The sequence below is a fragment of the Rhinopithecus roxellana genome, chromosome 13 (assembly GCF_007565055.1).
Source record: "Rhinopithecus roxellana isolate Shanxi Qingling chromosome 13, ASM756505v1, whole genome shotgun sequence".
Classification (NCBI taxonomy): domain Eukaryota; kingdom Metazoa; phylum Chordata; class Mammalia; order Primates; family Cercopithecidae; genus Rhinopithecus; species Rhinopithecus roxellana.
In genome coordinates this window covers 51,947,984-51,960,639 of record NC_044561.1, presented here as the reverse complement: position 1 = coordinate 51,960,639, position 12,656 = coordinate 51,947,984, and the positions used below count along the sequence as shown (strand labels likewise).

Genomic DNA, 12,656 nt, shown 5'->3' with positions numbered 1-12,656 from the left:
CCCGAGGAGTCACTGTGCAGTCACCCAGTCACCCTGGGTCTCTCAGCCTTCCCGGGAACGCCCAGGGCGTCGCGGTTTCTGGAGGCCTCGACCTCTGGAAGCGTAAAATGCACCTCGGCCCAGGGCAGCGGCTTCGCAAACCCTTCCCTATTCGGCAACGAAAAACTTAAAAAAAAAAAGTATTCCGCGATCTAAAAAGGGATGACCTTTAATTTCTCCTCCTGGGCTCAAGGAATTAGGGGCTTATCTTGGCTGAAGAGGTGGCTAATTTCCACATACATGATCCCGAGAATACAATCACAGCTCATTATTCGGGGGCCTCTAGCCTCCACCACGGGGGCAGAGGTGGCTTTTTAATCCCGGGAAATCGCCCTCACCACCGTGATCACAGCAGCACTCCCTATGCTCTCAGCAGCAGGTCCTTCCTTCCAGGCCTCGTGGCGGCAGCATTTACAACCGTTTAACCAGCAATGGCAAGAACCAAAATATAAAGGTCCTGGGGTTTGGTGAAGTAAGACTTCACTAACGACTCAGGAATTCTGATTTCCAAAAATGGACAAATGCACCCTGGCAGCTGTCCTTTTCTCTGCTGCTGGGTTGTTCCTGGGGTTGGGCAGTTGTCCTGGAGTCACCTTTGCCCTGTTCGGTGCTAAAGAAATTTAGGTAAGTAAGACCAAAAGCCTTCAAAGCCCTTGGTAAGTAAACTATGCTTAATTTCTAAAACACACAAGGACTGCAAAACTTCACTCTGCATCAACTGAACGCAAATCAATCACTTTAATTAAGCTAAGCCCTTGCTAGATCAATGGGACTTGAACCCACAAAAATTTAGCGTGAGCGTGGCCTCTGGGCCCTGGCTTCTTGCAAAGCCCATGGTGGGAAGACTTGGGGAGAAATCTGCACCTACGGAAAGGAACTCCAGACCATACTCCACTGCCCGGGATCTCCTGAAAGCCTCCTCGAAGGCCCTGGCTCTACATGCAAAAGTGCACTGGGCACACCGGACAATTGTCTGTATAATTCAAATACCCGCACACTTCAAGATAACCTGTTCTCTTAGATCATTATAGTTTTTCTGTAATTCCCCAAAGCCTCTGCTATGCCCACGGAGATTTGGTGCAAACGTCCTTTTCCCACCTGGTGGAGGTGGCCTGGTGCTAGATGTTCCTCCCAAGCACCCCTGCCTCTAGGCCACCCCACCCTGGGGCGGTGGCGCTGCCAGCTCTTCCATTAGAAACCAATGCGGGCGAGGTTTTTTCACTCAGCCCATAAAAATCTACTTTGGTCTGAACGCAGAGACTAAATGAAGATTTGCAACGCAAGAAAATTGTCTTGGTACTGTGGAGTGATATACACTCCCAGGAAAGTGAGGCACTGAGCACGTGGCCCTTATCTGGAATTAAGGACGGGCTTTATTTCAAAAACGGGATGAGAAGAGTCTGGGCTAGGCGCCTCGGAGTTAGCGGCTCCCAGCACTCACTGCTCTCCTGTAGCAGCCAGGGGTCCCCAACTCAGCCTGTGGTTTCCTGCCGGAGGGGTGGGGGTGGGCTGGGGGTGAGGGGGGTGAGGTTGGGACTGGGGGGAGGGGAGTTCCCTGCACCCCTGCCGAGCACTGCAGGACCTGTGGGGAGGCTGTGCTATTGGAAGTCAGGGATGGCCAGGTTGCCGGGACCCCCAGAGAGAAATGGAGGGAAAGGGAGCCAGCGCCTCATTCCCGCTGCCCCCCGGCACCTGTGAGTGTGTGCATGTTGGTTCCACACCCTGCCTGCGGTTCTTCACATCACAGACACTGCCTTCACGTGATCCCTCCTCTCCAGCTTGCCCTGGGGGTACCTCCAGATGCAGGTCACGGAGACCATAAACAGCACCACACCAAGAAGACTTTGGGAGCAAACGGGGAGATAGTTCCTGCACTGTGAGGTGGCCGACCCCCCTCATAAGGGCGCCTACGGGAGACCTGTAAAGGAGGCAGCCAGCTTCGCGCCTTCCTCTGGGTGGTGGCAGGGACTGGGGGTCCAGCCCAGGACACAGGGCCTGGACTCTGGTAGGAACACCAGGTTACACGGCCATTCTTTCACTGCCCCTCCGGCAAACTCAGGCATCTGAAAACATCTGTGACAAAGTCTCCTCACAGAGTTCTTGTGAATATCAAATGCGGCTAACAACAAGAAGGTGCCGGTCCCTACTCCCAGCCCTCCATGGAAAATCGGACCTGGGAGTGTGGAAAATCCAGAACAGTTTGGGAGCCCCCACCTGGGTGCAGGGGTCTCCCCTCCTCCGGACTCCCCCTCCCTGCTTTAAGACGCCAGCTGGGCCCGTCGCCTCGGTCTGATCTCCATAAGGGCTCGACCTCTAACCTCTATTTCTCACCTCCAAAACGGGATTTTTGTGGGATTAAATGAGCGCGGCCCAGACCGAAGCCCCGGTGTTTGCCCGGCTGCCATCACTTTGTGCCGCCCTCTCTGGCTTTCCCACCCTTTCCCTGACTGCGGCCTCTCCTCCCCCAATTATCCCTTGCTCCAGGGGGAGCTGGAGTAGGGGAGGGGAGGGGGTATCACTGGGGAGCGTGACCTCTGGCGCGTTGCCGGCCATCTGAGGACTCAAGGTCACACTTTCGGATTGCAAACCACTCCAAAGTCAAGAAGGGTATGTGCGTGGCGGGAGAGGAGGGTGAGGACCGGCTGCCTCTTCCGCTCCCTGCTCCACGCAAGCAAATTTTGGGATCCTGGAGCTTTCCGCGCAGGCAGCCTCTACAGCTCCGCCACCCCCGACCTCGGCGTTTACGACCCTGAAGCCGCAGCACGACCCCCCTGCAGGGGCGGTAGGCTCAGGGGCTCCCTTGGGAACACGAGGCGCCGGAAACCTGTGCCAGGGCGTAAGAAGGGAGTTTGGGGCCAGTTCCTCGCCTCGCTGCTCTAGGACAGCCTACAACTTGAGCCTTTAAGCCTCCTTTCCCCACACAAAGATCCCAGTAAATAGTCGCAATTTGGGGCGCATCTGTGCGCTTCAATCCTTCTCCCGCCTCGGAGCCCTCCTGTTCTACCCGGGGCCCCTGAAAAGCCCGCCTCTTGCGCCCTTTTCCAAACTGGGGACCCGGTGAGAAGGGGGTGGTCGTGGGGACGCCCCAAGAAAGTCTCCCGTGGCCGATGGGGAGGGGCAGGGAAGGAGGCTCCTAGCTTGGCCAGGCATGTCGCCCGCGGGTATCCTACGCGCTCTGAGGACAGGCAGAAGGCCCCTTGCCCCCACTGCCGGTGCCCAGACCTGGGGAGTTCGTAGGCCGCCCCAGCATCTGCTGGCTCCAAGGAGGTCGGCACGCACAGCAGTCCGGAGGCTCCCTTTCAGCCCCGGGGTTCAGGGATCCAGGTCCTCCTCCAGCCCCGCGCTGAATCTGCAGCGCGCGCTCCACTTCCTCACCTCCAACGAAAGCACAGGCCCGGTGCCCGGGTGTCCCCTTTACCACTTCCCAGATTGTCCCCTCTGCGCCTGCGAGCTTTCCCTCCTGGATCCCCGGCTGCAGCCTGGCAGGCTTCAAAGCACGGATGGGGAAAGAGTTGTAAAAATCTACGTTGTTCTGTTAAACAGTCGATCTTTAATTAATCTGCATTTTTTCCAGCGGAGCTAGAGAATGGCCTCACATCTATGACGCCCTCACCGGTATAGAGGTGAGTTTCTCCTCACCTAGCTCTCCAAATCAAGTCGCTTTGATTCTGGGAAACAATGTCTAAGATAACTTGGCTTCTGGTGGAGTGCTCAGGTGGAAGTGGTGATGGGGGCACCTGCAGCTGAATTTAATCCCAAAGGCACCCAGGCATTGGAAGAGTTCAGACCTTGAACCCCACCTCTTTTTGTGTGGGCGAATGACAGTTTCTGGAGTAGCAATTCCTTCTCCCTCTTTCACCCACACCTGTCTTGGGTCTTTCGGGTTGGGAAAGGGAGATGGGGAGACTTAACCTTGGTTTCCAACTTCACTACTGAGCTGGGTCCTGGGACCAGTCTGTTGTGCCAGGTTTGCAGTAGCACTGCTGAGTCTGGTGCTGGAGGCCCTGCCTCTGACCTCCGATGAGCAGAGGCTGACCTGCATCCTGCTGCCTTTGGTCAGAGCAGCTATGGCCAGGGAGCAACTCAAGTTCCGAGCGGCTATGTCCAGGGAAGAACCAGAGCTTGCCTGCCAGCATGCTTTCGTGGTTTCCAAAGCCCCATCTCCAGAAGGGAGGGCCCACTTTGGGGAGGGCTGGCTGACCGTCGGATCTCAGCGCTGCCCCAGCCCGGAGCTTATCTTAACCACCCGCCAAGACTCATCAAGTTTTCAATTTTGAGCCCATGTCCAAAGCCAGCCTTGCTCTCCTGTCCTCTTCCCAGTACTATCTACCTTCCATTTGTTAGTTCACTGTCAAACGGGAGAAAAGATGGCCACCCAGAAAGCAGAGATCTTCAAAGTCCAGGCAGTGAGTCCTCCATCCCTGCCATTCAAGACTCCTTTGACCCAGGGAACATGGGGAGCTCACAGGAAGGGGTGAGTGGCCTAGGAACAACACTTAGGATTCCCCCCTCACTGCATAGTTCTGCTTGTGGGACCTCAGTCTTTGTCACAGTAACCCTGTGCATTGCTAACGGGCCCATTTTACAGACAAGGAGACCAAGGCCGAGTAGCACAGCATGACAATGGGGACTCAAACCTGGCTGTAAATGTTGAAAGCATCCCCAAGCCATTGAACTGGCTACTGAGTGAGGTGCTTACCCTGGTTCTGGTGGTCTCCCTCTGTCCTACACACAGGGACTCCTCTGAGTTCCTCTTTCTGTTTTACCACCTGAGGAGTTCTGGGTTAAAAGGAACAGAGGCTGGCAGCCTCCTGGGTGCAGTGGGGTGAGAATAGGCCCCACAGGACCACAGTGGCAGCAACTGGTCTGCTATTGCCCTTGCTATGGGGCCTTGGGAAAGGCCTTTGTCATGTCTGGCTTCAATTTCCCCAGGTATGAAGGGTTAATCTGGTGATCCTTGCAGTTCCTTAGCACTCTGCTATTCTTTTTATTTTGTTTTTCCTCCCAGAGTCCTAAGTTGGTCTCTAGATTCTTTACCCCAGCAATCCACTTGCTTTGAGACAAGACCGCCCTTGGCGGATCGATTCCTCATGGTATTTTTCACCTTGCAGCTGAGAGCCCAAGGCCATCTGAGAGCCCCTGCCACAGCCCGGGACCACCCTGGCCCTAAAACCTCCCTAGGGCCACCACCCTGACCCTGGCAGCTCAGACAGATCCTATTCCAACCCCGCAGCCGTATCCTCCCTCACAGACAGAGGTTCCCTGAGAAGAGGTTAAATCAATCAAGATGCCACTTTTTGGAGCTACTGGAAGGGTGACCGGTTTGCATAAATGGACTCCTGTTTGCATAATGGAGGTCTTTCTAAGTGCATCTTCCTCCTCTGCCCTAAGCTCCTGGCTTCCCTATTCCTCAGCCCCAGACTGACTGAGGGCCAAGGCCCCTGAGCGGCTGTCCTGACGAATTCCAAGGATATGTATCCACCCACTCCAGGTCTACCCCTACCCCAGGCATCGCAGGAATGGAGGATGGAGGGACTAAGCCACTGCTCCCTTCCCTTTCTGAGGGGGACCAAACAGGTTCAGGGCCCTTTCCAAAACTCTAGGGCCAAAGAGCTCCCTTCCAGAGTGCCAACTTACAGGGTCACCCCCTAAAAAACACACAGGAGGCCCCTCAACTTCTCCCAAACCTGCCACCAGAGCAAGCTGCTCAAGTCCTGGCCCCCAGAAGGACCACCCCCGCACAAACTCAGGGCCCAGCAATTCTCAGCCCAAATGCCTGGAGACCCGGTTTAAAGGTGGCTGAGCGGTACACCCAGCACTTCGCAGCTTTCCACAGGCTCTCCGGGAAATCCCTCAAACGGCGAACAGTTTTTGAGCAGCCGTGTTTTCTCAGCCCTCTCTCACTAATTTCCGGTTTAACTGAAATCACTGACCACAAATCATTTAATCTTTGGATTGTTTCTTCGAATGCTTTTTCTATTTCCAAAGGGGACAGAAGGCAGTTAGTGCCCTCTTGTCTGGATTCCACACCTGCTTTGTTGCATGCGGTTAAGAAACGCTCATCCCAGCAAACCAGTCACCACCACGCCTCCCTCGGTGGGAAGGAGACTCATAAAACCGAGTGCTCTTTTAATTTCCCCTGAAACATCAACTGGAGTGGAATCATCCCTGCTTCTCTGCCAAGGGGTCACCCTTGAGCAGACAAGTAGCGACCGCCGTGGGCAACAGCTCTCGGCAGGAGGGGCTGGGAGCGGGTATCTTTGCCAGGTTCCGGGTAGGAAAGGTAGGAAGCTGCGCTGGGCTGAAGGACTGCTGTGCCCGAGAGGAGAGCGCCCCGGGGCCGCGCGGTAGGGCCGGGTGGCACAGGAGAGGCCAAGGGTCCTCTTCCAACCACCTCCGCTGCCCGGCACTCCCCGGTCCACCCGGCTCCTGGGCAGGGGAGCCGCGGGGCTGGAGGCCGCGCTTGCAGACCCGCCCTCCGCGCTCCACCAGTGAGGCTCTGAGAAGCGCAGCTCCAGACCCAGCGACCAGCACAAATAACAGGCTTGGCAGCGGCGAAAGCAAAAGGTCGAGCTCTCTGATTTCGAGTAGAGCGCCTGGTGGGGATGGCGCTATGGAGGCGCCCTGCGGCCTAGGGACACCTGTCGGCTGTTCTGCACCGACCGTCCGGCGCCCTGCAGCGGAAGTTGTCTCCCTTCCCCGGCACTGGCTCCCGGGGCTCCAGAGGCCGGTGCAGCCCTCCCAGCTCCTGGGCCTAGAGGACCCAGCAGACCCCTGAGCAGAGCGCCTCCCAGCAAAGAGTCAAACCTTTCGGCCCAGGCCGCAGCGACCCCGCTGGGAGCAGAGGCGCTGGAAGACGCGGCCCGGAATGCTTGGGACGCCAAAAACGAACGTTGTGGTGACCAGGCCTTCCTGAGACCTGCTGCTCGGAGGTTCCTGGCCGGGCAGCCGCTGTCACCAGCGGCAACCAGTGTGGGCGGCGGGGCAGCCCACCCAGCGCGCCACCATTTCTTCCGGTTCCGAGTTTTCGGGACCGCGTGTCCCAGCGCCCCTGGCCCACTGTGACACATTTTCAATCCTGAAAAGAATGGCAGCTCCGTCTGCCATTTTCGAATTAATCGGCCCCCTCTCTTTCAGCCGGATCTCAGCTCACCAACGGCGCGGGGGTGGTGGTCTCTTCTGCCCTGACTTCCCGCACCCCAGCCTCACTAGAGGGCCCGGCTCCGCACAAGTGCTCGCTCTGTGGCTTTAGCCTGCAGTGCCTGGGCCTCGCAGTGATGCACGCTGCCTCCCAGCACGTGAAGCCGACCCTCCTTCACCTCCTCCACGAAGAGAAAAAAAGAGGGAGGAATGAAGGAAAAATAAACGGAATTGTAGAAAGAAAAGAAGGAAGGGAAGGAGGGAAAATGAAAGGAAGGGATGGGGAAAGCAAGCAAGCAAAACAAAACCAGGGTGAACTTCCAAAGAAAGAAAAGAAGGCAGAAAAGGAAAGAAAATAAACCAATGCATTGGCAAAGGAAGGAAGGAAAGAGTGAGAGAATGAAAGAAAGAGGAAAAAAGAAAGAAAAGGAGACAAAGAAAGAAAGAAAAAGAGAGACAGAGGGAGAAAGAGAGAAAAAAAATCCAAACCAAACCAGAATGCATTGGTGAAGGAAGGAAGGAAGGAGGAAAGGGAGAAAGAACAAAACCAGAAAGAACCCGCAGGCTGTGAAGGCTGGGGGACTGCCTGCCCCTGGAACAATTCGTAATTCACCCTCACCCAGCCCTGGACCAGGAGAGGGTTTGGTCGCCTGGGCCGCCAAGGCCCTGGCTCCTCGCTCCAAGCCAGCGCCGAAGCCGAAGACCTCACGCAACCTCCCTCAGACGCCCCACCTCTGGACGCCAGGCCGCGGCAGCCCCTCTGGGCAGGCCAGCTTGAGCTTCCCGCCTGGGCCGAGGCCGCCGGGCTCCCCAGCGTCCCCGGCCGCCCACCTGCTCCTCACCTTCGGGGAAGACGGCGCGCATCTTCAGGTAGCTCGTGGTGAGGCGGATGATGGACGCTTTGTCCAGCTGCGAGGTGATGGCCGACGGCAGCGGGAGCAGCTTGGCCAGCTCGTAAAACTCGCCATTTTCCTTCTCCCTCCTGGTCTTGGCCGCATTCTTGGACTTCTCCTTCATCGCGCCTTGGCTCCGGGCATATTAGACCCGGCCGTGCTCCAGGCCCGCGGAGCCCCGCTCTTGCTGCGGCGGCGGGGATGGGGAAGGGGACGCTCAGAGCCGGGTGAGTCCGCGGCGTGGGCTGCGGGCAGGTGCGCAGGGCCTCCCGGGTTTCCGAGACGCCTCCCCGCAGCCCCCGGGCCTGAGCTCCAAGCAACCCGGCGGCGCCGCCCGCTGCTGCCCGGGGCGCAGCCTCCTCCGGGCTGGACCGTCCCGCGGCAACCGGAGCCCGGTTCCTGCTCGCTCTTGCTTCCTCCCTCCTGCCTCTCCTGCCTCGGCCTTCCTGGGGGCGTAGGGGCGGCCGGCGCGGAGCCGGAGGCGATGCTTACTCCTTCGCCCAGTGTTCACACCGGCTGCGGCGAGGCCCCTCCGGACTGGAGGGCGGCATGGGCGGCGGCGGCCGCGGAGCCATGGAGCGGGAGCCCAGCGGAGGGGAGCGGGCTGGAGGCGGCTGGGGCCGGGCCCTGGCCCGGGCGCTCTCTCCCGCACTTCCTGGCGGCTCCCTGTACCTGGAGACGCAGCGCCGGAGCCCGCGATCTGTGGCGAGGCGCAGCAGCTTCGCCGTCCACGTGCGGCCGAGCCGCGTTTGTTTATGGCGGACCCGCCTTCGGGCGGAGCACTGGCCGCCCGGGTCCCGGAGCGGGGGGGCGGGAGGGGGGAGGGACCGCGGCGGGGGCGGGGGCGGCGAATCTTGCCTCCGACCCCGCCGCGGCCATGGAGTCACAGGCGCGCCTCCGCGTCAATGCCTCCAGGGACTCTCCCGGGAGAGACCCCCGCGCTCCCGGGCTCGGGGAAGTCGCGGTGAGTGCACACGGCGCGCCGCGGGGACCCGCTCCTGAGCACAGGTCTCCGGACCCCGGAGCTAGGATCGGCGGCGGGGAGGGCGAGGGAAGGAGGGGATGCCAAGGCCGCCCCTGTGGCTCTCGGGCAGGTCACCAGCAGGCGCGGCCGAGAGGAGGCGGCGCGTTGGCCAGGCGCCCTGCCCGGGAGAATCCAGCCTTCCGAGGGTGCGCTGGTCCCGCGTCCTCGCCCTCCCCCCGTTGCAGGTCCAAGAGCTGAAAGGGTGAAAGCCAGGGGCTCTCCTCCCCCCATTACACACACACAAGAAAACGGCGTGAGTGGCTCCGAAGTGACCCTTCTGCCCTTTCTGTCCTGGAAACACTAAGGTGAAAAGAAATTGTCGCCTTCTCAGGAGGAGCCGGAGGCCGCAGGGGCGCGCAGGCCAGGGGAAGGGAGGGGCCGGGAAGCCCAGCCGGGTGGCGAGGCCTCTCCCAGGGCGCCGGCGGAAACAGGGCCCAACTGCCTGGGCTGCAGCAAAAGCAGCCCGATTCAGCGCAGCCGGAATTTTGAGGAATCGCAGTTGGGCGGGCGCTTAAGGGCGAAGGTCGCTGAGCCAGGGTCACAGGGTGGGCGCAGGTGGGGCCCATGGTGATGGGGCAGAAGGCAATTGGAGAGAGAAGACTCCGTTGCAGACGCGGCCACAGGGCGTTCCGGAGCTCTCCTTCAGGGCCACTTTGGACTTAAAGAGTCCTGTTTTCCCGCCTCTGTCTTCCCTGTCCTGCTTCTGCAGCCTGGAAATGGGTGTGCGGCCCAGAGTCCTCCGCGTACCCCTGCAGCGGCGTTCGCATAACCCCACCTCTTCCAGGAGTGCGGCTTTCCAGGCCTCCCAGGCCAGAGACGCGGCAGAGGACGCAGGACAGTTTCTTCCCTTGGCGTCGAGATCATGTGGGGACTCTCGGCCGTGTGCTGCAGGCTGCAGAGCTGTGGAGCAGTGGGGGTGCGTGACCTGGAAGTCAGCACCGGCCGGGAGGACACCCGGCCCCGGGTGCGGGCGCGGAGATTTGGGTTCCCGGTGTCACTGCTCTCGCCACTGGCCCAGGATCATGAGCCTGCTGCTCCGAAAACTCGCCGTCGGACAGCGACTTAGTATCCTCTTCCCTCCCCTTCCCTCTCCTGCGCCAGGAAGGCCTGGCCTTCGGCAACCGTGCCTGCAGCGACAGCTCCTGACCTTTTCCAGGGACTCCTTTGAAGGTCAAAAGTTCGAAGGCCTTCAAAGCGGAGCAGGATCCCTCCAGGGGCTGGAAGGTGTGCGCAAACCCGGGCTCGATCCCCGCCTGTCCCTAGCCCCTCGCGGAGCCCGTAACGTGGCCAGGGCTGGTAGGCTTGGTGCTCTGAAACCGCGACGCCACGCGAGCGGGACGCACAGAGGAACTGTGCTTTCCTTTGGGGTTTCGGATCCAGGAGGGCTTTCCTGTTGCAACAGCTTGAGCAGAGGGCCGTGGGCGAGCGGCGCGGGTCTGTAATGCCCAAGCCTGGCGAGTCGGGCCCACCTCCGCGCCCAGGACCCCGCGCCTGGCTGCGCTGACAGCTGCCGGCTCGGGGCCTCTGGGAGAAGGGGCTCCAAGGGGTTAAAGGCTACGGATCCAGCCCCTGCGGCAGCTTCCTCAGGCTGCCCCCTGAGCCCGCTCTGGCACCTCCTGGGCTTCGGGAGTATTTAATGCGTTTCTCACCCCCACGACTTCCGACTCTCAATTATGGACCCGGGAGAATTCCTCCCGGGCTTGAAAGGGATTACCCAGATCGCAGAAACATGGCTAAGTGGAATTGGGAGAAACCCGACAAGTAACAAGAACGGAAACTTTCCTCAAGGCAAATTTCCCGGATTTTACGGGAAAGCGCACTTGTCTTCCCAGGGACAGCCTCTGTTCACGCGTCCGAGAGGCGGGCTCAAAGTGCGCGCTATTGGAGGTAGCGCAAGGCCGTGTTTGACTACTGGAAGATACGTGGGTGTGAGATACCTCCAGGCCCAATGCCTGCCCAGCAGTTGCCCAAGCAGGCATTGTGTACTCGGCTCCCCCAAGCACATCCTTTCGCCGTACACGCGCCCGCGCACACACACATACACACACACACACACACACACACGCAGCTGTGGGTCTGGGGTCCCTGATAGCACCATGCAGAGTACCTCGAGGTTTCCCAGATAGGCAGGACAGGGATGCCTCTGTGGAATCGTGAAGGAAGAAACCCAATCTTGGTGGGGGCCGTCCCGGAGCTCTCCCTGCCGGAGGGGGAGCCTGGGGCCCTCCGAAAAGGACACTTAGAGCTAATACCCTCTGGTCGTATGTGGGACAGTTAGTATGAAGCTGGAAGCTCTGTTGGAATGGAAAACTACTGGGCAGGTGCTCACTGGAGTGGTCAGGAGCATCGGCGGTGACCGCAGGTTGGGACACCTCCTACGTCTTTCCCTTCTGGAACCGGGAGAAGAAATTCCTGGTCCGGGTATTGGGCCTAAAGCCGAACGCCCAGCTCAGAACGCCCGGACCAGCCTCGCGGGCCCCAGGAGGGAGACACAGTTGGAGAGCACGACCCCCGAGTCCGAGGCACCGTCAGAAATGGCGGTTCACCCACCGGCCCTGAAGGAGCCTGCGGAGTCGGGAATGAAGGGAGATTGGGGGCTGGAAAAGGGCGGTGTGGAGAGAGGTCGGACGCATTGAGGTCCAGAGCTCTCGGGGCTTCCCCACCCGCAGTCTGTCCCGCTGCGCGTGCGAGCAAGCCGCCTAGTACCCCACCTCTTAGAAATGTTCCATTAGGAAACTTATCTGGAAGAAATTCAGGCCCCAAGAGGAACGGGGCGGGCCCAGATCGCCTCACATCTGCTTGGATTTTCCGCTTCAGATGCTCCGCAACTGTTTTTCCCCAGGCCGCACCGGCGCCTACCTGCGATCCATCCCCAGCGGAAACCGACTTTCGCGAGAGATCAAGAACTCCTGGCCATTCCCCGCGGGATGGGAGAGGCTATTGCAGTGGCAGCAGGAGATCAGAGACCTTGTCACTAAGGAGGTGGGGGAGGGGGAAGAATTTCCAACCTCTGAAGTGGAGTTTAAGAACTTCCACGGCCCCAGCAAGCAGAGGCAACAGAAAATCCAGGACTTCGTTGATTCAAGCCTGTTTGGTTTATACACCCTTGTCTACACCCGCAATCAGTTACGATATGATTACTCCAGAAAAGTCTGCTTGGCCCAGCATCACATATATGACCTTTTCATGGCTGGGAGGATTTTTGGTCTGGGCTATCTGAAAGAATTCCTCGATTTTTCACTCCTGTCCTTGTGTAAACCCTGTGAAGACGTCGCCAACTGTCCTTGGGGTCAGTGCTACTTCCAGAAAGGACTGGAGGACTATCACAGTATTACTACCCACTGCTTACAAATAATTACAGGTATCCAGAGCAAGTCGGGAATAATTTATTCCTCCAGAGGCTAAGACCGTAATTCGTTCTGTTTGCTGTTTCCTCAAGTATTAGGGAGAAATTTATGTCTCTTTTTTGCTTCTTTTAATAAATTATTTCACTGGGAGTTACTCCCTGGGAGAGTCCTTGCTTTCAGGTTGGTCAACATGTTTGATTATCCCATTACATG

At 58.9% G+C, this 12,656-nt stretch overlaps 1 protein-coding gene across 1 annotated transcript in view; it reads right to left on the bottom strand.

Moving 5' to 3' along the window:
• Positions 1-8,829, bottom strand: part of SIM2 (SIM bHLH transcription factor 2) — a 49,004-nt gene extending 40,175 nt beyond the window's left edge. The window contains exon 1 of the mRNA XM_010384861.2: positions 8,022-8,829. Coding sequence (XP_010383163.2) covers positions 8,022-8,196 — 175 coding nt within the window. The 5' untranslated portion in view covers positions 8,197-8,829. The remainder of the gene's footprint in view (positions 1-8,021) is intronic.
• Between the last annotated feature and the right edge of the window lie 3,827 nt (positions 8,830-12,656).